This window comes from Callithrix jacchus, chromosome 7 (genome assembly GCF_049354715.1).
Source record: "Callithrix jacchus isolate 240 chromosome 7, calJac240_pri, whole genome shotgun sequence".
In the NCBI taxonomy this organism is placed as follows: Eukaryota; Metazoa; Chordata; class Mammalia; order Primates; family Cebidae; genus Callithrix; species Callithrix jacchus.
Window position 1 is genome coordinate 107426640 of NC_133508.1, and position 24365 is coordinate 107451004.

Genomic DNA, 24365 nt, shown 5'->3' on the forward strand with positions numbered 1-24365 from the left:
ATGCTACTCAGAATGTGCACAATTTAAAACTTATAAATTGTTTACATCTGGAATTTTCCATTTAATATTTTTGGACTGTAGCTGATCACAAGTAACCAAAATTGCATAAACTAAAACAGTGGATAACCGGGAATACTATATAGAACTCTAACATTTGCATATTGAACCATTTTTTGATATTATAATTAGCCATTATCCTTACATTCTTCTTTTAAAATTATTAGTGCCTAACACAATGTCATCCACATAAAAGAATCTTCAATGGAATCCCAAATGAATGACTGTATGAACAGAAAAAAATATTATATATAATGCATAATATGGAAGAATTGTATAAGAAAGGCATTGCAATACAAATATGTAAAAAGATAGTCTACATTTCAGTTATTATGCCTCCTACTTCGCTTTAGCATTCCATTTTCTTCTGGGTAGATGCAGTATTTTCACCCCTTCGCTCACAAATGCTCAAGTCATGGGGAACTGATTTATGGTGGTAAAATTTAAAAGACTCAGGCTATTTAAAAATTTTAGTTTAAAACATTTATGGATTGAGATTAATAATTTATATTTTAAATAGGATATTCCTTTCCAGTTAAAGTCTTTGAGAAAAACAAATTACAATAAATTAAGAATCAAAGCAACCTACAATTATGCTTTTGTGATATCTGTCTTTAAGAAGTAGAAATGGTTACTCAAAATAAAATTGGACCAATACTACTTTATAGATTGTCTACATGATTAAAAGCAATAGCATATGTACCTAGTTCCCTTTAGAATAGGGACTCAATAAGTGGTATCTGTAGAGGAAGGAATGGAAGCCAGAAGCCGGGCATAAAAGAAATTCTAAGCTAAAAAGTCTAAGGCAGGAATGAAGTCCGTCTCATAAGTCAGTTTATTTATGATACCTAGCACAGAATTTGATATTTAGTAGACTCCAAAAATATCTACTGAATAAATGGGTATATTATTTGGAAGATAAAATATGCTAAGTTGGCCAGGCATGGTGGCTCACACCTGTAATCTCAGCACTTTGGGAGGCTGAGGCAGGAAGATCACCTGCGCTCAGGAGTTCCAGAACCACCTGGGTAATGTAGAGAGACCACATCTCTATAAAAAATTAAAAAAATTAGCTAAGCATGATGGCTTGTAGCAGTACCAGCTACTTGGGAGACTGAGGTGGAAGGAGGATAACTTGAGCCAGGAGGTGGATGTTACAGTGAGCCGAAATAATGCCACTGTACTCCAACCTGGACAACAAAGTAAGACACTGCCTCAAAAAAAAAAAAAAAAAAAAAAAAAAAGCTAACTTGCCATGCTCTGTAAGAAGAACTACCTGTGTTAGTGTGGTAAAAGGAATTTAGCTTTGAGTAGCAATTTCTTTTGTTACTATATATATATTATTTATATATATATATATAAAATTGCACTTTAGGTTCTGGGATACATGGGCAGAACATACAGGACTGGGTTGCATAGGTACCTACATGGCAATGTGGTTTGCTGCCTCCATCCCCCAGTCACCTATATCTGGCATTTCTCCCCATGTTATCCCTCCCCAACCCCCTTACCCACTGCTGTACCTCCCCTATTCCCCCCAACATACCCCAATGTGTGATGCTCCCCTCCCTGCATCCATGTGTTCTCAATGTTCAACATCCACCTATGAGTGAGAACATGCAGTCTTTGATTTTCTGTTCTTGGGTCAGTTTGCAACAATGACGGTTTCCAATTCATCCATGTCCCTACAAAGGCCACAAACTCATTGTTTTTTATGGCTGCATAGTATTCCATGGTGTACATGTGCCACATTTTCTTTGTCTAGTCCATCATCAGTGGGCATTTGGGTTGGTTCCAGGTCTTTGCTATTGTAAACAGTGCCACAATGAACATACATGTGCAGGTGTCTTTATAATAGAAGTATTTATAATCCTTTGGATATATACCCAGTAATGGAATTGCTGGGTCAAATGGAATTTCTGTTTCTAGGTCCTTCAGGAATCACCACACTGTCTTCCACAATGGTTGAACTAATTTACACTCCCACCAACAGTGTAAAAGTGTTCCTATTTCTCCACATCCTCTCCAGCATCTCATCTCCAGATTTTTTAATGACCACCATTCTAACTGGTGTAAGGTGTTATCTCAACGTGGTTTTGATTTGCATTTCTCTAATGACCAGTGATGATGAGCATTTTTTCATGTTTGTTGGCCTCATATATGTCTTCTTTTGTAAAGTGTCTGTTCATATCCTTCGCCCACTTTTGAATAGGCTTGTTTGTTTTTTTCTTGTAAATCTGTTTTAGTTCTTTGTAGATTCTGGATATTATCCATTATCCCTTTGTCTGATGGGTAGATTGCAAGAATATTTTCCCATTCTGTTGGTTGCTGGTTCACTCTAATGATTGTTTCTTTTGCTGTGCAAAAGCTCTGCAGGTTAATTAGATCCCATTTGTCTATTTTGGCTTTTGTTGCCAATGCTTTTGGTGTTTTAGTCATGAAGTCCTTGCGTATGCCTATGTCCTGAATGGTTCTGCCTAGGTTTTCTTCTAGGGTTTTTATGGTGTTAGGGCTTATGTTTAAGTATTTAATCCATCTGGAGTTAATTTTAGTGTAAGGTGTCAGGAAGGGGTCGACTTTCTGTTCTCTGCACATGGCTAGCCAGTTTTCCCAACACTATTTATTCAACAGGGAATCCTCTCCCCATTGCTTGTTTCTGTCAGGTTTGTCAAAGATCAGATGGTTGTAGATATGTGGCATTGCCTCAAGGACTCTGTTCTGTTCGATTGGTCTGTATATTTGTTTTGGTACCAGTACCATGCTGTTTTGATTACCGTAGCCTTGTAGTATAGTTTCAAGTCAGGTAGCGTGGTGCCTCCAGCTTTGTTCTTTTTGCTTAGGATTGTCTTGGCTATGCGGGCTCTCTTTTGGTTCCATATGAAGTTTAAGGTGGTTTTTTCCAGTTTTGTGAAGGGGGTCATAGGTAGCTTGATGGGGATAGTGTTGAATCTATAAATTACTTTGGGCAATATGGCCATTTTCACGATACTGATTCTTCCTAACCATGAGCATGGAATGTTTTTTCATCTGTTTGTGTCTTCTCTCATTTCCCTGAGCAGTAGTTTGTAGTTCTCCTTGAAGAGGTCCTTAATGCCCTTTGTTAGTTGTATTTTATTCTCTTTGTAGCAATTATGAATGGCAGTTCATTCTTGATTTGACTCTCTTTAAGTCTGTTATTGGTGTATAGGAATGTGTGTGATTTCTGCACCTTAATTTTGTATCCTGAGACTTTGCTGAAGTTGCTTTTCAGTTTCAGAAGATTTTGGGTTGAGATGATGGGTTCTTCAAAATATAAAATCATGTCGTCTGCAAATAGAGACAATCTGACTTCCTCCTTTCTTAATTGAATACCCTTTATTTCTTTTTTTTTTTTTTGGCCTGATTGCTCTGGCTAGAACTTCCAATACTATACTCAATAGGAGTGGTGAGAGAGGGCATCCTTGTCTTGTGCCAGATTTCAGAGGGAATGCTTCCAGTTTTTGCCCATTCAGTATGATACTGGCTGCGGATTTGTCGTAAATAGCTTTTATTATTTTGAGATATGTTCGTCGATATCTAGTTTATTGAGAGCTTTTAGCATAAAGGGCTGTTAAATTTTGTCAAAGGCCTTCTCAGCATCTACTGATATAATCATGTGGGTTTTGTCTTTGGTCTGTTTATGTGGTGGATTACGTTTATAGACTTGTATATGTTGAACCAGCCTTGCATCCCCCGCATGAAGCCTACTTGATTATTATGGATAAGCTTCTTCTTTTTCTTTTTTTTTAACCTTTCTTTTATTTGATGGATACCCTTTTTGATGTGCTGTTGCAATTGGTTTACCACTATCTTATTGAAGATTTTTGTTCATCATGGATATTGGCCTGAATTTTTCTTTTTTTGTTGAATCTCTGCCAGGTTTTGGTATCAGGATGATATTAGCCTCATAAAATGATTTGGGAAGGATTCCCTCCTTTTGTATTGTTTGGAATAGTTTCAGAAAGAGTGGTGCCAGCTCCTCTTTGTATGTCTGGTAGAATTTGGTTGTGAACCCATCTGGACCTAGACTTTTTTTGGTTGGTAGGCTATTAATTGCTGCCTTAACTTTACCCCTTGTTATTGGTCTATTAAGGGTTTTGACTTCCTCCTGCTTTAGGCTTGGGAGGGTGTAAGTGTCCAGGAATTATCCATTTCTTCCAGGTTTACTGGTTTGTGTGCACAGAGTTGTTCGTAGTAATCTCTGATGGTAGTTTGTATTTCTGTGGAATCAGTGGTGATATCCTTTTAATGGTTTTTCATTGCTTCTATTTGATTCTTCTCTCTTTTCTTTTTTTATTAATCTGGCTAGTGGTCTGTCTATTTTGTTGATCTTTTCAAAAAACCAGCTCCAGGATTTATTGATTTTTTGAAGGGTTTTTTGTGTCTCTATTTCCTTTAGTTCTGCTCTGATCTTAGTTATTTGTCTTCTGCTGCCTTTGGGTTGTTTTTTTTTTTTTTAATCATGCTCCTCTAGCTCTTTCAATTTTGATGATAGGGTGTCAATCTTAGACCTTTCCTTGCTTCTCATGTGGGCATTTATTGCTATAAATTTTCCTCTAGACACTGCTTTAAATGTGTTCTAGAGATTCTGGTACATTGTGTCTTTGTTCTCATTGGTTTCAAAGAACATCTTTACTTCTGCCTTCATTTCATTGTTTATCCACTCAACATTCAAGAGCCAGTAGTTGTTCAGTTTCCATGAAGTTGTGCAGTTCTGAGTGAATTTCTTAATCCTGAGTTCTAATTTCAGTGCACTGTGGTCTAAGAGACTGTTATGATTTCCGTTCTTTTGTATTTGCTGAGGAGTGATTTACTTCCAGTTATGTGGTCAGTTTTAGAGTAGGTTTAATGTGGTGCTGAGAAGAATGTATATTCTGTGGATTTGGGGTGAAGATTTCTGTAGATGTCTATTAGGTCCACTTGGTCCAGATTTGAGTCCTGGATATCTTTGCTTTTCTGTCTTATTTATCTGTCTAATATTGACAGTGGAGCATTAAAGTCTCCCACTATTATTGTGTGGGAGTCTATGTCTCTTTGTAGGTCATTAAGAACTTGCTTTATGTATCTGGGTGCTCCTGTATTTGGTGCGTATATATTTAGGATCCTTAGCTCTTCTTGTTGCATTGATCCTTTTACCATTATGTAATGTTCTTCTTTTTCTCTTTTGATCTCTGTTGGTTTAAAGTCTATTTTATCAGAGACTAGAACTGCAACTCCTGCTTTTGTTTGCTCTCCATTCGCTTGGTAAATCTTCCTCAATCCCTTTATTTTGAGCATATGTGTGCCTTTGCATGTGAGATGGGTTTTCTGGATATAGCACACTGAAGGGTTTTGACTTTTTATTGAATTTGTCAGTCTCTGTCTTTTGATTGGGCCCTTTAGCCCATTTACATTTAAGGTTAATATTGTTATGTGTGAATGTGATCCTGCCATTTTGCTGCTTAGAGTAGTGATTTCTAAGAGTGGCAGGCAAGAGGTGAGAATAATGTGAATGAAACACAACAAATGTGAATGGAAACTGTATCCTGACTGCTAAGAAGATAGTTCTTACTGATATTTTAAAAAGACCATACACTAATGTTGGTTGTGTAGAAACTTGAATAAATCTAGTCAGCTATCTGACTTGAGTTTATATTCTTTTATATTTTCACTACAATCCCCATAAATGAACCAATTGCTACAAAAATTTTGACGGTTTTGCTTATTTTTTGGTGGTTTTTGCCTTAGACAGTACTGAAATGATCCTTGTCAACTACCTTCAATCTCTGTATAGGTATCTTCTTTTCTAATTTAATATACATTCACAAAAAATATTTAAAATTTTTTGGGGTTCATCTCAATTTTTATACTAACATTGTAATTTTTTAGTTTTGGTACATTTACTACCAGAGCACATTATTACTATATTATTTTACTTATGTTCAGATAAATTAGCAGGGTACAACCTCTCAAGCTTTGCCTGCTGATCAAGGTTTTCATTAACAATATGATACTAGTTTCTTATTTACTAACATAGACATCCACCAATATAAAATTCTCTCTGGATGCTGGTTACTGAGTTAGAGAACTTTATTATCAATATTGTCATTCTTTTCTTTTTATAGTAAGAAAATGTTCCCATTATAAAAAATATCACTATTAACAAAACCATCTATCTCTCAAGCATAATAAAATACAAACTGCAGAAGGAATGGGCAGTGAAGGTCACGTATACTTTTAATATCATTCTATTTTTTATTACACTTTTAATATCCTTCTATTTCATCATGTTTTTTTTTGCAATTCTAAGTCAAGTACTCTAATGAATTTTTCCTCAACAATTGTCTTTTTTCTGAAGGGTTTCCTTATGAAAAGTTTCCTATGTGTATGGTAATATTTTTTTAAAAATAAATTAGGCCAGGCATGGTAGCTCAAGCCTATAATCCGAGCACATTGGGAGGCCAAGGCAGGAGGATTGTTGAGCCCAAGAAGTTCAAGACCAGCCTGGGTAACACAGTGAGACCCTATTTCTACAAAGTAATAATAATAATAATAATAATGAATTACATACCTATAGTCTAACATTTTTAATGTGATGATGGCGTGTATATTGACTCTGGATTCACTTGGCAGTGTCATGGCAGTCTCAGTAGCAGAGTCTCTTTGGCTAGGTCCATCATCTGGCAAAGAAAAGTTAGATTAAGCCAATATTTATACTACAAAGTCATTGTTAAAATTCTTATATATGAGAACAGTGTACATGATTTCTAGATATTATTGGTAAGAATGTTTTTATTTCCATTGTTTTATTCTTTATTGGAAATGTTTTTTCCAATAAATTCTTTTATTTCCAACGTTTTATTCTTTATTGGAAATAAAGAATGCTTTATTTCCAATGACTCAATTATCAGTCTGGAATTTAATATTTAATTAACAGAAAATAGATAAAAGTTACTGTAGCATGGCTTCAAAACTGTTTAGTAAATCCTACCGAAAGGAAATTTAGTAGTAAGAAAGAACCTTCATAGAATGACTACAATGTATAAGAACAAATAATAAGTAATCCTTCCTCTTAGGTAAAATAATGTGGTCCATTAGAAGAAATTTGTTGATGAAGGAAAAATATTATTTCCCTCAAATGACTAAGAAATAAGCATATGCTTTCAGTTTAGGAGACAATAAAATTGATTATCCTCAATCACTTAAAATTTGACAACTTGCATAACTGAGTCTTTGGTACATTTTATATGTTAAGAGTTATTTCTTAGCAAATGCAAGACTTTATTTTTGATAGATGTTTTCCTAACATGCATGTATACTCACACATTCACAAACCATCAACTACCTTACTAATCTCCAGATACTGTTTAACACTGCCATCATATGGTATATATATAAAAACAAATACACTTTTTAAAAGAAATGGCTTTGTGATAGTTTTGCAAAAAAGACCTGAACAATATAGAGAGAAGTAAAATAAGACTGTCACTTTTCAACACTGTGAAAATGATGAAACAGTCCCAAAATTCATACATAATAGCAGAAGGCATGCCAAAAGAAAACAAAAAATTAGTAGTATCACTGATCTTGCTTCAACCCAGTAGCCATTCAATAAACATTTGTTGAATATTACTAAGTATATTTCTCTTGCATTGAGCCTATCAGTTATTTATTAGTCAATAATGATTAAATTATTATTTTTACCCATGCATGTACCATATGAATACTTTATTCACAGAAGTAGCACAGAATAAATAACAGAATATCAAACAAATGAAAGACATCAAGGAAAGTATTATTATTAAGTTAATGCTCTGGTAGTAGTACTACCCCCCTAGCAGTTTGGTTAAGTTACTTTATATAATATATAATACAGTGCCAAAATTAAATAAGCAGAGAGATAATATTAAACTAGCAACAAAATCCAGCATTGTTTTAAAAATATCTGTGTACACTACCACGATCATGTAATGAGATGGGATATTCCCAACAATTTCCAAAGAACTCCTTTTAATAATTAGCATCAAGGAGAATATAAGGAGAAAGTCTACTGTCTTTGGGGAGAAGAATGTTATGAGAGAGATTTCCTTTCATTATATATATTTGCATATTGATTTCTTTTTGCCATGTGCATTTACTGTCTTTTTCATTTAAAAAAAACTACATAATTTTTAAAAACACCAAAATTTCAAATTCAAAGGACCATATAAGTACCAAACACAATAAATAAAAGTAGAACCACATCAAAGTATATTAACATAAAATTTCAAACAATGGCAATGAACAGAAGATCCTATAAGTTTCCAGACAGAAAAAAAAAAGTTTAATTTTACAGGTGACTGACAAGAACATAGCCAAATAAGACGTCAATCACATAAAGCAAGAATGGAGAAACCTTTTTGAGAAGTTTTCAAATCCATTAATTTGTTGAGGTTAAAGGGCATAATGGTTGACTTAGTTGAACAAGTGTCACCTAGAACAAAGTTTTCAGAGCTTTAATTTATCCCTTTGAAGCAAATAGGTACTGATCACTCTGCCTCTCCAGAAGTTTTAGAAGGGGTAAGAAAAGCTGATGAGCCTGACTGTCTCTCAGAAATAAAAGTAAAAACCTAGGGTCCATTTGGTTATTTATTTGTTCCTTCCTTCTACAACATTATCCAGCACATATAAACTATTAAGAACTATTTAAGAGGTGAAGAAAGAAGAACTCAATCTAGTGGACAAGATTAACAAAATTACAAAATAGTATGGTAAGTACAATAATATATGTATGTTGAATGTATTTTTATGCAAGCAGTATGTGTTTAGGGTAACTTCCAAGAGAGTAACCACCTCAGAATGGAGTGAGAAATTATACGTTCTTGTGAATAACAGAAGTTAAAAGAATTTGCCATCTTTTAAACTTCTCCATTTCATTTTTTAGATATTTTTAATGTTTGATTTTATTATCCTATATTTCTCTTAAAATGAGAGGAACTAAGTGAATCATTATCTTCTCAGGCAACAAGGCTGGGGGTAGAAGAAGAATGAACCTTAGGAAAACTACTAATATGTTAGCCAGGCCTGTAGAGTATAACCCCTAAGGATAGAATGGGTGGCTACAAAAAGAAAAGCAGATAATTCTTGGAGAACACGCAGAACTAGTTTGTCCCTTGAGAAGACATCTGAGAGGGACAGAGGCATAAAATGCCCCAAAGCGTGGTCCCCAGAACAGCAACATCACTTTAACCTAGGAACTTGTTAGAAATGTAAACTTTTAGGCTCAACCCCAAACCTATGAATCATAAATTCTGAGAGTAGAGCCCAGCAATCTGTTTCACCAAGCCCTTCAGATGATGCCAATGGACACTAAAGTTTGAGAACCGCCATCCAAACCTATTTCTCTAGTCAAGCATCCCACCTTTATCACATGAATGATGATGAAAAATTGACAATACATAACCAACAGCAATCCCCGGGTCTAGATCTAATTGCAACAACTGTATTCATTTATCTCCCGAACTGTTACTGTGCTTCTACTCTGTGGCATTGTACTAAATGCTGGGGACATAAAAATGAGTAAGACACTGTGTGTGATAAACTCTGGCCAGGCCCATTGTTCAGAGTCCATCCTAAGCCTGCTAACATGGTCAATAATTGCCCAAAGACTGTTCCTTGGTACAAGATTAAAAAGAAACTGAAATAGGATTCCAATTCACTAATATATGAACTTCCTGCTATAAATTATTTTATGCCCAATTTACAGGCAGTTTTCCATGGTTGCTTTAACAAATTACCACAAATTTAGCTTAACACACACAAACGTTATCTTACAGTTTTGTAGTTCAGAAGTCTGCAATGGGTCTCATTGGGCTAAAATCAGGGTTTTGGCAGGTCTGCCTGCATTTCTTTTTCTAAAAATAAATATGTTTCCTTGCCCTTTCCAACTTAGAGTAGGCACCTCATACTCCTTGCTTCATGGCCTTCTTCCTCCATCTTAAGCCAGCAACAGTGGGTTCTTCTCACCTCCTATTATGCTGACCTCCTCTTCTGCTTCTCTCTTCTACTTTTAAGAATCCTTGTGATTATACTGGGCCAACACAATAATAATATCCTTATTTTAAAGTCAATCAATTAGCAATCTTAATTGTCTTTTGCCATGTAAGGTAACCTAGTCACAGGTTTCAGGGATAGGGTGTGGCCATCACTGAAGGGTCATTATTATGTCTATCAAAGGTAGCATAGTAAGATGATCCTGGTGACACAGCAAGAAATTAAACTCAGAACACAGATATCAGAATCAGGTGATAGAGCTTGAATAAAGGCAATTTTTACAATCAAATAAAGTAATTAAGCTTAATGCCACAATGGCGTAATTGGAGTTGGGACCTGTCTTAGTCCATTTGTGCTACTATAATAAAATACCACAAACTTCCTCAGGCAATGTAGAGTTAATTTTTTAAAAAAACACCAAAACTGGGTAATTTATAAACAACAGACATTTATTTCTCACAATTGTGAGGGCTGAGAAGTCTAAGATCAAGGTCCAGCATTTGGTGTCTCCTGGGGGCATTCTTGCTGTGTCCTCATATGGCATAAGGCAGAAGTGCAAGAGAACACTGCCTTCAACCTCAAACCCTTTCATCAGGGTGCCAATCCTATTCATGAGAGTGGAGGCCTTAAGACTCAATCTCCTCCCAAAGGCCACAGTCTTCAGTACTGTTGCACTGGGGATTAAGTTTCAACATAATTGTAGAGGGGACATCATCACTGAAACCATAGCAGCACCCACTGGGGAACTTTATCAATCTGGCAGGACCTCACCCTTGGCAGGCATAATATCACCACCACTGGAACACATCTTCCACCAATAAAGTTGCACTCACTTATCTCCAACTTGAGATGCTCTTACAAGAGTCTTCCTTTAAAATCTATCCTTGAGCTTATCACAAACTGTAATGAGTGTAAGATTTGCATGTTTGATTGCTAATTTGCAGACCTCAAACCTAGTCTTTAAAAAGATATTGTATAAGCAATAAAAACAAAATTTTAAATTATACTCCATTGATATTTACCTAGCCTATTGATGAGTGGAGCCCTTAAGACTCAAACTCCTCCCAAAAGCCACAATTCTCAGTACTGTTGCACTGGGGATTAAGTCACAACATAATTGTAGAGGGGACACCATCACTGACTCAATCTCCATTGATATCTATTACCTAGCCTATTGATGTAGGCTAGGTAAATATCAATTTAGAATAGAGAACAAGTAAATAGATATCAGGATTATTTGAAAGTCTGTGATAACCAAATAAGAAACTTTAATACTATTTAGGTGAATCAAGGACATTGTAGGGTAATTCCACACAATGCTACCTCATGAAATCGTGATTCTCAAAAACAAAGCTTTCAAAAAGGTATTGTCTGCATTTTACCGATAGAGATGTACAGGCTTAATAGAACAACACACCAATTAAAATGTCAAAATTATAATAATCATCTGTGGAGAACGATTTAAGTACTCTAGATTAGAAAAAGATTAATTTTTCAATAATAATAACTCCAGAATTATATTTGTAGGCTATCTGGGACTTGTATATTTACTCTTTCTAGCAAAAGATAAATAACAGTACGTTGCAGAAAGTTTATCTAAATCCTACATGAATTACTGCACTTCTGCTAGAACTGGGAAGAATATAAACTAATCACGACCAAAACTTAATAAGCTTTAAAAGAGAACAAGATTTTTCTTTGACACAATGGAGTTTGAGGAATGTGTGGACCACGTTTCTACATTTAAAGCATCACAGATAAGTGCCGTTTAATAAAAATCTAAGTTTATTTTAAACTGGTACATAATTTCATGCATCTGGATTGTTCAGTTTCTTTAAAGTTAGTACTTTCTACTCATTTCAGCATAAAGTTTTTATCTCATTCTACCAGCATCTTTTGAATCAAATGATTGGCACTGTTTTCAATTTTCACCAATGAATTTTTACCTCTAAAACAGAAAAGAGTAGTTAGAAAGCAGAGACAAAAAGCTGAAGGAAACAAAAATATGAAGCAATGAAGTATCCCAACCTTTTCCTCAAAGAGCTCCAGAAAATGTAGAAATAATTAAATGCAATTCCACTGTAACTATTGGTTAACTATTTAAGCCCCATTACTCCCAAATTCAGATTTAATTGAGCTAAAGGCTGGCCTGGGCATTGTTTTTTTTTTTCAAGTGCCGCAAGTGATTCTTATGCAGACTGCTCTTACACTGAGTATCTTTTCACTGAGAAAATACTTATTACTTATAGATAATAAAGTTATGCTTTAATTAAAAAAAAAAGTCTTGGGCCCTTTACTTGTGTGTATGTGCAAAGTAAAGTATTAATTCAAAATAAATGTTTCAGTTCTATTTGAAATTGCCCTTAGATTATGCACACACATAACTGTTCTTCACATGATTATTGCAGTTTTAAGTCCTGCCAATATACGCTTTGAATAATTCAACCTATTTTGAAGTCAAAAGGAATTTTCTTAGTATGTACTTTCTAAGTATATATACCTATAAAAACACCAAGAAAAATGGAAGAGATAACTAAATCCCAGAAACTATAAATGTCAGGAAATACCCAGGGATATTATTTAATTGTGATTGAGTAACCAGGGAGAGAAGGAAGACTGATAGGATGTTAATAACATTATCAATTATTGGCAAGAAGCACAGCAACAAACTTAAAGTTTATAAATAATAAACAAATACAGGCTGGTCATGGTGGCTCACGCCAGTAAATCCCAACACTTTGGGAGGCTGAGGCAGGATGATCACTTGAGTCTAGGACTTCAAGACCACAATGAGCAAATAGCAAGACCCTGTCTCTACAAAAAAATAAAAATAGCCAGATGTAGTGGTGCACACCTATAATCCTAACTAATTGGAAGACTAAGGCACAAGGATTGCTTGAGCCCAGAAGGTTGAGGCTGCAGAGAACTAGTATAGTGCCACTGTACTTCAGCCCAGGAAACAGAGCAAGATCTTGCTTCTAAAAATAAATAAATAAATAAAAATGTAAAACTTCTTTTTGGGAAATTAATCTCTCAGACTTTGAATATTTATTATTTGGACATTCCTCTTTTTTTTATTTTTTAAAGTAGATGAGCTGGATAATCTCTACTTCTGAACTTCTTAAACAATAAGGCCATTCCTTACATACATTTGCCTTTTGCTTGGTTTTCCATTGGCTTATAATCCTGTTCTAAAACAATTTTCCTCATCCCCAAAAGAAAAGAGAAAAAAAGAAGAAAGAAACAGGAAAAGAGACAACATAATGGGCTGAAGATAGACCTATGAAAAACTGAGATGAAGGCAAAGATATATATGGAGACGTTCCCAGTAAAAGATTCTACTGACATTTGGCCAGTGAGTTTTAAATTATTGCTTACGGTGGCAATATGCTAGTTTTACCCAATTTTTGTTCTCCTTTTGCACAGACTCCACATAGAAAATATACATCCCAGAGGATCAACTTCCATCATGGCAGCAAGAGGAGCTCTGCTAATCTGCTCCTCAGAAAAAGCTGTAAAAATTGTAAAAAAAAAATTTTAATTTAATTTAATATAAGGCTGGGCACAGCGGCTCACGCCTGTATTCCCCGCACTTTGGGCGGCTGAGGCAGGTGGATAACCTGAGGTCAGGAGTTCAAGACCAGCCTGGCCAACATGGCGAAACCCCATCTCTACTAAAATTACAAAAAAATTAGGCGGGCGTGGTGGCACATGCCTGTAATCCCAGCTACTCAGGAGGCTGAGGCAGATAAATTGCTCGAAGCTGGGAGGTGGAGGTTGTAGTGAGCCGAGGTTGTACCACTGCACTCCAGCCTGGGCAACAGAGCAAGATGCTGTTTCAAAAAAAATAATAATAAAATAAAGCAAATAATAATAATAATAATTTAAAGCCTCTGGAAATGATTCTATTTTTATTTGTTTATTTTGAGAAGGAGTATTGCACTGTTGCCAAAGAGCTTTCTTCCAGAGATGTGTGTCAGCATTTCTCATCCTGTCACCAGCTGCCTATTGTTAATGCTAAATCCCTGATGAGTAGGATGAGGACTCCCTTCTTCCACTCCAGTCCCATGCATAGAAAGGAGGCTCTACCTTGAGCTTAGCATCATGAGAAGACTGGGGCCCTGATTGAACCAGCAACTTATGAGCCAGGGGAAGAGCAAATAAAAGAGAAGCAAACCAAGAGAATCTAAGGCTACTGCTGACTTCTTCTACTGAGTGTTCAGCTCCTAGAGGGGAGTGTCACTCTCAGAGAAGCTTGGCATCTTCCATATTCCCAGCTCCATAGTCCCAGCTCAAAGATTCTGCTTAGGTGAGAAACAGGTCATAAAACCAGCTCCTAATGTCATCCCAAGGGAGTGACTTCACTCACAACAAGCATGAAAGCTCTCAGAAACAATGAAGGTTGTGGTAAAAGGCAGTTGGGATGAATTCCTGGGTCTACAGAAGATACAGACTAGGCTGTACACAGCAGACTATGCAAGCAAGCTCACAGGAAAGAACCAGGCAATAAGACAACTACAAAATTGAGTGTCTATACTAATATCAGACAAAATGACTTAAAACATTTTTTTTTATGTCGGGGGCACATTATAATGGAAATTTAACAACATATTCTTAAACAACCAGTGGGTGAAAGAAGACATCAAAAGAGAAATCAGAAAATACTTTGAGATAAATGAAAATGACACAACATACCAAAACTTACGAGCTGTAGATAAAGCCATGCTTTGAGGGAAATTTAAACTATATATGCCTATGTCAAGAAAAAAGATCCCAAAATCAATAACCTAACTTTCTACCATAAAATACTAGAAAAAAAGAGCAAATTAAACTCTGGAGTCCCGATAAGTAAGCAACAATGAAAAGGGATCCGAGGTGGGGGAGAACAATTGTTCCAAGAGACAGCTAATCATAGAAAACTCTAATCACAGACAATTTGCTTGCACAACATCCTGTTCCCAAATACCTGGCTCTGTACACAGCCCCCAGCAGCATGACTTCGTTCCACATAGCCCACTCCACACATGACCCTATAAAACTCCCCTCCAGCACCTGCCTAATGGCAGACAGCCCTTTCTCTGCTGTGCTACTTGTTGCAACCCTGCAACGTATCTTCATACTTTCTCTAATAAATCTGCCTTTCTTTACTACAACTGTCTTGGTAAATTCTTTTACTGCCTACAATGCTGGCCCCAATCAGTTGTAACCGCAATATAAACCTAAACCAACTAGAAGGAAACAAATAATTAGAGTGTTAATTAATGAAACAGAGAATAGAAAAACAATAGAGAAGATCGATGAAACTAAAAACTCATTCTTTGGAAAGTCAGCAAAATTGACAAATCTTTAGCTAGTTTGGCCTAGAAAAAAAGAGAGAAGACTCACATTACAAGAATCAGAAATGAAAGAGGGGACATTATTACTAACCTTACAAAAATGTAAAGGATAAACCATGACCAACTATATACCAACAAATTAAATAACTCAGATAAAATGGACACATTCCTAGAAAGATGCAAACTACCAAAATGACTCAAGAAGAAACAATCTAAGTGAAGAGTAATAAAAAAAAAACCAAGCAGCAAAAAAAAGTCCATGCCTAAATGTCTTAACTGCTGAATTCTACCAAACATTCAAAACACCAATACCAATGCTTCCTAAATTCACCCAAAAAACAAAAGAGAAGAGAAGGGAACATTTCCCAACTCATTTTATGATACCAATATTAGGCTATAACCCAAATCAGAAAAAAAAAAAAAAAAAAAACACAAGAAAACAACAGATCGATAATAACTCTCAAGCATAAGGACATAAAAATCCACAACAATATACTAAAAAACAAATCTAGCAACATATACAAAGAAGTATACACCATTACCAAGTGAGATTTAGCCATGGATGCAAGTGGATTTCGCCATGTGAAAATCAACTAATATAATAAAGCATATTAACAGAATTTTTAAAATCACATGACCATCTCAACAGATGCAGAAAAAAATGTGACAAAACTCAAGAACTCTTTTAGAATAAACACACTCAAAAACTAGAAATAGAAGGGAACTTCCTTAACACGATAAAGGGTATCGACAAAAAGCCCACAGCTAACTTAATGATACTTAATAATGAAAACCTAGATGCTTTCCCCCAGAGATGTCCAATCTCAGTCCTCCTATTCATTATTGTCCTGGAGGGTCTAGCCAAGGGAATTAGACAAGAGAAGAAATAAAAGGCATCCAGATTGGAAAGGAAGAAGTAAAACTATCTTTATTTGCAAATGACACATCTTGTATATAGACTATCTAAAGGAATATACCAAAAAAGTATTGGAACTAATAGTTTCAGCAAAGCTGCAAGATACAAAATCAGCATTCAAAGATCATTGTATTCCTATATAGTTTCAAAGAACAGCACAAAAATGGAATTAAGAAAACAATTATATTCCTAATAGCATCAAAAATCATAAAATGCTTAGGAATAAATTTAAGAGAAGTATAAAATTTATATTCTGAAAACTATAAAACATTGTTTAAAGAAATTAAAGATCTAAAATAGGAAAACATTTCATGCTCATGAATGCTAGACTTAATATTGTTAGGATGATAATGTTCCCCAAACTGATCTACAGAAATGCAGAATCTTTATCTTTGTAGAAACTAACAAGTTAATTCTAAAATTTATATGGAATTGCAAGAAATCCAGAATAGCCAAAGCAATCCTGAGAAAGAAGAGTAAGTGGGAGCCGTCAATCTTCCTGATTTGATTTCAAAACTTATTACAAAGCAAGGGTAATCAAGACACTGTGAAACTAGCACAGGACAGACATATAGATCAATAGAATAGAACTGATGGTAGAGAAATAAACCAAATACGTTTATAGTCAGTTGATTTTTGACAAGAATGCCAAGACCATTCAAAGCAGAAAGAATACTAAGAATACTCTTTTCAAATGGTGCTGAGAAACTGAATAGCCACATACAAAACAATGAAATTGTATCCTTACCTCACACTGCATATAAAAAATAATTCAAAATTGATCAAAGACCTAAATTTAAAAACAAAAAGTATAAAATGAAAGTATAAGCCATATCTTTATAACCTGGGATTTTGTAAAGCTTTCTTAGATATAAAACCAAAAACATGAACAAAAAAGAAAAAAATTTGAAAAATTGGACTTCTCCAAAATTAAAACTTTTATATTTCAAAGAACAACATCAAGAAAACAAAAAGACCCACAGCAAACTATAAAATATGTGCAAATCATATATCTAACTAGGGATTTGTATCTAAAATATGTAAAGAATTCTTACAGAACAATGATTAAAAAAAATTTTAAATGGACAAAGGACCCGAATAGTCATTTCTCTAAAGATGCACAAATGGCCAATAAAGCACAGGAAAAGATGCTCTCTCCATCATTACTTATGAGAAAAATGCAAATCAAAGCCACAATGAGATACCATTTCAGACCCACCAAGATGGCTAGAATCAGAATCAGATAACAAATGTTGATGAGGATGTAGGGGAATCAGGACCCTCATATACTACTGTTAAGAACGTAAATTGGTGCAGTTGCTTTGGAAAATAGTTTCCCAGTTCCTCAAATGATTAAACATAGAGTTATGATATAACTGAGAAATATGTTACTCCTAGGTATATACACCCAAGAGAAATGAAAACATGCATTCACAATGAAACCTATACATGAACGTTTATTACAGCATTATCCATAATGGCCAAAAGATCTTTCTGATCTACTAACTCAGTTACTATTTGCTTACTTATGGTATGGCCTAAATGTATGTGTCACTCCAAAACTCCTATGTTGAAATCTAACCACACAGGTAACAGTATTAAGAGGTAGGGCCTTTGTAAAGTAACTAGACACTGAGGGCAGAGCCCTAATAAGGAACAGGTTCTTACCAGACACCGAATCTGCTGGTGCTTTAATCATAGTTCTCTAGAACCATGAGCAATAAATTTCTGTTATTTATAAATTAGAGTCTAAGATATTTTGTTACAGTAACCCAAACAGACTAAACAACTCACTTTCCAATGTCCGCATGTTTATTATTTTATTTTTCCCCCATTCTCCCTATCTTTATGGATGTATACCTTTAAAACATTTCCATTACCAAGTTTCTTTTTGTGGAGTTTTGAGAAATAATAAAATTATATGCATGGATTTATTCCCCCATCTTTGGATAGAAGCTGCCTAGCAGAAATGTTTGTATATAACTGGAACTTACATAAAGTTCATCTTGGCTTTCTGTTCATAAAATTTTGATCAGTCTGACATGACCTCTAACTGATTCATGTCAGAATAATCAGTTTGTTCTGGACGAGAAAGCGTATCTGGAGAAGAAAGGAAACGCTTTCATTGATAGAAAATAAGAGCCTTAGAAAATTATTTTAATAATTAACTTGAAAGATAAAGTAGAAAACAAATAGCTAAACTATGCAATTATCTTATTTAATGTATGCTGACTGGCAATATAGTGCTAAGCTAAGCTATGCATAACCAACAGAGTAGCAAGCTAAATTAACAGCTGCTGCATTTAGCCACTATGTTTTGGAGTGCTTTGTCACTTAGCAAAACATTTGTATGACTTTTTTTTCCAAAATGTTTTAGTTTATTCTATAATGATAGAGACAAAATAAAAACTGGGTCTATCACATGTTTAGTGAATTATAAAAAATTGAGTTTATTGTATTATTTTTACTTTTGGTACATGTTCTTGCTAAATTAACAGATACTGAAAGGTGTGTTTTGTCTTAATTTTTGTCAGAGTTTAGAGAAGCTGTGCATGAAAAGTAGATAATCAAATACCTGTCAATACGCTTACCAGTCAATAGAACCCATACTTACAGCATACTTACAGCCTATATGGATTTAGAATTAGAATCACACCTGCCAGGATCTATTACTTCCAAATATGTGTACCCAAAATACATTTAAATTCACATACTATTAATTCTTCACTACTTTCTATGAACCCTTCAAAACGTAAAAGAAAACTTTAAAGTACCTTTGATCTTGCTTTGTAGATATTTTAGGACTTCTTGTGTTCCTTTCTAAAAGGGTAGAGACAAAGACATTCACCAAGACATGCCTTTCAGTTTTAAAGATCAACATATACGTCTGAATTTCAATTTAAAAACAAAGAGCTGAATTCCAAATACACTTACATTTATAATTTCTCTTCGAATTGTTCTCAGAGGATTTCCTTCTAATGCCAAAAATTTCAAATGAAGGTTTCCCAATGAATAGGGCAGACTATAAAAGATTAAATTTATTTTAGGGAAGGCATCAAATATAAGTATTCTCCAACCAGAGTTGTCTAGAAAACAACATATGGCAAACAACATATCACAGAATAGTCTCAAAGAAAGGCCAAGTAATGCAGGCCTAAAACATTTCCCTTTAAGATAAATGCTAAACATATAAAAGAAAAATCAGATTTGTTTTCAAAATTGTCATATTTAGATTAAGTAAAAAAGAATTTGAGCTATAAAATATTTGTTAAATTGTAACATTTACTTAAAAAGTAAATGTTAAACATAAATTTGAATGAAACAGTGTTTCAAGATAGCCATCCTCACTAATACTAAATGTTTTGCTTTTACACTTCGAGCAAGGAAACAAAATTTTAATTGAAAAACGATGACAAATAGAGAGAAAAAGATAATTTTTATATGTCCAATTCATGTTTCCATTCAATAAGAAATGTCATTTTCATCTTTGGCACATTAAAAAAACCATTTATACCCAAAAATTCAGTATCAATAAAATCTATTAAGCATCTGTAAAATATAGGGCACTGGTATAGTGATATCAAGATTTTTGTTCTCAAGTCCTCAGTTGTACAAAGGAAAAAAAACACAAACAGCTAACTAAAATGTAATAACTATTATCTTACAATGCTGGTGAGAATATAAAACAGTACAGCCCCTTTCAAAAGTGGAGTCTTTTAAACGTATGGTCACCAGACAACTAGGCAAACCCACTGCCACACCTTTACCCAAGAGAAATGAAAATAATGTCCACACAGAAACTTGCACACAAATGTTTATAACAGCAAAAAATCAAAGACAACTCAAATGTCCATTAACAACTTAAAAGACATGTGAACTATGGTATATCTCTACAATGGAATAACACTCAGCAATACAACCACATGAATGAATCACAAAAAAACTTAATGTTATATGAAAGAAGCCAGACACAAAAACCACATTCTATGTAATTCCATTTATGTGACATTCTAAAAAGGACAAAACTATAGTAACAAGAGCACATCAGTGGTTGCCAGGCGTTGGGGTATGCAAAGGCGATTGACTGCAAAAGCTATGAGGAAACTTTATATGGAGACAGAAATGGTCTACATGGCTGTGATCATGGTGACACAAATATCTATCTTTGCCAAAAATCACCAAATTGTATGCTTGATTAGTAAATTTCATTGTATATTAAGGTACATATTAACAAGTGAATATGATATCAAAAAAACATATATAATAAGACAAATGCTAAACAAGTCAAGTTGTTATGAGAGTAGAGATACAGATATCAGTGGGCTTTAAGGGGGCAAGGGAGTTGCAAGATCCAGATTTGGACTTAAAATGAAAACTGAAATACTATTAGAAAAAAAAAAAAGCATTCTAGGCTAAAGAAATAAAACAAAGAAAAGGGTTGGTATATTTACAGCCCAATGTAGTCAGAGAGCAAGACACCTGTATGAGTAAAAAGTAACAAGTGATGAATTAAGTCTGAATGTGAGACACCATTGAATGTTAGGCTAAAAAGACTAGGGTTTAATCTTACAATATGATGGTTCCCAATTAATTGCTGGTTGGAAGACCAGAAGCATCAAATTCTAGGAACTGTTTTAAATAAAACAAAAATTCTAGGGTCCCATCATCACAGATTTGGATTCATTAGTGCCCCAGAATCTGTATTTTTTTCTTAAAGTTTCTTTTTTTTTTTGAGACGGAGTCTCACTGTTGTTACCCAGACTGGAGTGCAATGGCACGATCTCGCCTCACCGCAACCTCCACCTCCTTGGTTCAAGCAATTCTCCTGCCTTAGCCTCCCAAGTAGCTGGAACTACAGACGCGCACCACCATGCCCAGCTAATTTTTGTATTTTTAGTAGAGACAGGGTTTCACCTTGTCGACCAGGATGGTCTCGATCTCTTGACCTCGTGATTCACCCACCTCGGCCTCCCAAAGTGCTGGGATTATAGGCGTGAGCCACTGTGCCCGGCCTTCTTAATGTTTCTCAAATGATTCTGATACACAGCCATATTTAGGAAGCAGTGTTATGGCAATGAAGAATCATCAATGCTTTTTAAAGTAAATACTCTTGTGTTCCTAGAATTCAATTCTAGGAGTTAACTAGAACAAAATTATACTCTAGTTAGAGTAATAATACTAATAATAATCTAGTTAGAGTAAGTCATAAATATGTCTGCTTCTATTATCATATCAAGCTTGCTGTTAAAGATAAAACCTAATTAATCTTTATCTGTACATAATTCCAGCTCAATCAATATTTAGTGAATTCAATTTAGAAAGACGGAACCTCATGGGTTTTCTTAAACAAATATTTCAAATTATGAATTATAACCAATAACAAACACAATTTCTATTCATTTGATATTTAAACTTACCTACTAATATCATTGTTGCTTAGGTCAAGCCTTTCCAAGGAATGTAGTAGTATTATTTCATCTGGAACAGATTTTAACTTGTTATCCCTCAGGTCTAGCACGAGAATTGAATTCAGATGTTTAAGATGTTCTGCCTCTAACATTTCAATCTGGTTTTCACCTACATGCAATTCCTACAAAATAAAAGATGATTATGTGTATCTCTGTACTCAATTTTATAGTAGGTAATGAAAATAGAATTGTAGATACTCAATTTCAAGTGGTTATAAATACACAGAAAAAATGCAGCTTTATAAATATCAAGAAGTTTAAATTTTCAATTACACTTAAGGTATTTTTCAGCTAAAGAATGAAAAATGGGAAAATTTTCTGGCAATTTAAAAATAATTAAAGGTTGAATCTGGCAGAAACATCAAGTTTATAAAACCAAAGTAGAGAAATAATTTAGCAGTTATGTTTAAAGAATTAATTAAAATATAAATCCAAAAAGTATACTAATGAAAAATTACTTTCAAAACAAAGGAATATCAGTCTCTTAAAAAGTTATTTATATTATACAGTTGGTCCTTGAACAACAAGGGTTTAAACTGTGAGGGTCCACTTTTATGTAAATTTTTTCATAAAATATACTGAAATTTTTTTGGGGGATTTGTGACAATTTGAAAAAAATTGCAAATCAACTGTGTAATCTAAACATATTTTTAAAATAAAGAAAAAGTTACATATGTCATTAAGGTATTTAATGTATGTAAATATTAGTTCATTATTGACTACCATAGAATATATACAAATCTATTATAAAAAGTTAAAATTTATCAAAATTTACATACAACTTACAGAGAAATGTAAACAAATGTGAAGATGTAGTATTAAATCATAACTACATAAAATTAGGCCAGGTGTGGTAGCTCACGCCTGTAATCCTAATACTTTGGGAGGCTAAGGCGGGCAGATCACCTGCGGTCAGGAGTTCCAAACCAGCCTGGCCAACATGGCGAAACCTTGTCTCTACTAAAAATACAGAAATTAGCCAGGCGTAGTGGTGAGGGCCTGTAAACCCAGCTACTTGGGAGGCTGAGGCAGGAGAATCACCTGAACCCTGTGAGGTGGAGGTTGCAGTGAGCTGAGATTGTGCCACTGCACTCCAGCCTGGATGACAGAGCGAGACTCTGCCTCAAAAACAAAATAAATAAATCAGAGACTCTGCCTCGAAAAAAGAAAAATCGTACCCACATAAAATTCACTGTAGTACATATTGTACTACTATAATAATTCTGTTGCCACTTCTTGTTGGTACTGTGGTGAGCCTTTATGCTGTGAGTATCCTACTTAAAACCTGTATGAAGCTAATGTGAGCAGTTCACCTCTCCAGTAAATTGCGTGTCACAGTAAAAAATGATGTCTTGCAGTTCTCACGTTTCTCACAGTGTTTAGTGCGAAACCATAAATTTCAAATAACATCATCGGACTCATATGAAGTGCCACTAGTGATGCTGGAAGTGCTCCCAAGAAGCAGAGAAAAGTCATGACATTACAAGAAAAGTCAAATTGCTTGACATATACCGTAGATTGAAGTTGCTCACCATTTCAGACAAACGACTCATCTTGTAAGCAGATGATGTAAACTTATGGTATCAATACAGTATGGTACTACAAACACAGCTGATCCCTAAACAACACGGTTTTGAACTGTGCAGGTCCGCTTATACATGGATTTCCTTTCACCTCTGCCATCTCTGAGATAGCAAGACCAATCATTTTCTTCCTCCTCCTCCTCCTCAGCCTACTCAACATGAGGACATTAAGGATGAAGACCTTTATGATGACTGACTTCCATTTAATTAATAGTAATATATTTTCCCTTCCTTATGATTTTTCTTAATAAAATTATTTTCTCTAGCTTATGTTAAGAATATAGTACGTAATACATATGGAATACAAATTATATGTTAATCAATTACTTACATTATTGGTAAGGTAACAGGAGACTACTACTAGTTAAGTTTTCAGGAAGTCAAAAGCTATACACAGATTTTCAACTCCATGGGGGTCAGTGCCCATAACCCTTGCATTATTCAAGGATCAACTGCAATCAGTTTGTTATTTAACATTTTCACTGTGATTATTTTATATAGTGATTTGCCATTAATAGAAATTATAATTATCAGATGAAAAATTATTCTTATTAAAGGAAAACTTTCAGTTTATTTTATATGTCATCATTCTGTTTAAAATAAACTCTTTTTACACTAATGCTTAAAGGTATGTATATTAAAAAAAAAAAAAGCAAACCATGACAAATTTAGAAGACAGTATCAATTCTACATACTTAAAGCCAAAATAATGTAATTCATTTCAAACACACTTGATTATGATTAGGTAAAGGTGAGAGGTAGCAATTTATAGAATTAGGTACCTAATCCTGGTTTGTATTCCAGGTCTCCTACAGTATGGCCCCAACTTACCATTTTAGCCTCTTTATCTGCTACTTCTCCAGTTATAAACTACTCATCAGATGAAATGGACGAATCTCTATTTTTTAAATTATTTCTTTAAAAATAGTATTACTAAAAATGCCACTAATGTAAGTAGTCATATTAAAATTCTGAA

At 34.5% G+C, this 24365-nt stretch overlaps 1 protein-coding gene across 6 annotated transcripts in view; it reads right to left on the reverse strand.

The window, feature by feature from the left end:
- Positions 1-24365, reverse strand: part of LRRC40 (leucine rich repeat containing 40) — a 67417-nt gene that overhangs the window by 12062 nt on the left and 30990 nt on the right. For all 6 annotated transcript variants that reach the window (XM_035251858.3, XM_017974833.4, XM_002750952.7 and 3 more), the window contains 4 exons: positions 21756-21928; positions 19273-19360; positions 19113-19158; positions 6626-6734 (listed from right to left, as the gene is read on the reverse strand). In XM_035251858.3, the coding sequence (XP_035107749.3) occupies positions 6626-6734; positions 19113-19158; positions 19273-19360; positions 21756-21928 (416 nt within the window). The remainder of the gene's footprint in view (positions 1-6625; positions 6735-19112; positions 19159-19272; positions 19361-21755; positions 21929-24365) is intronic.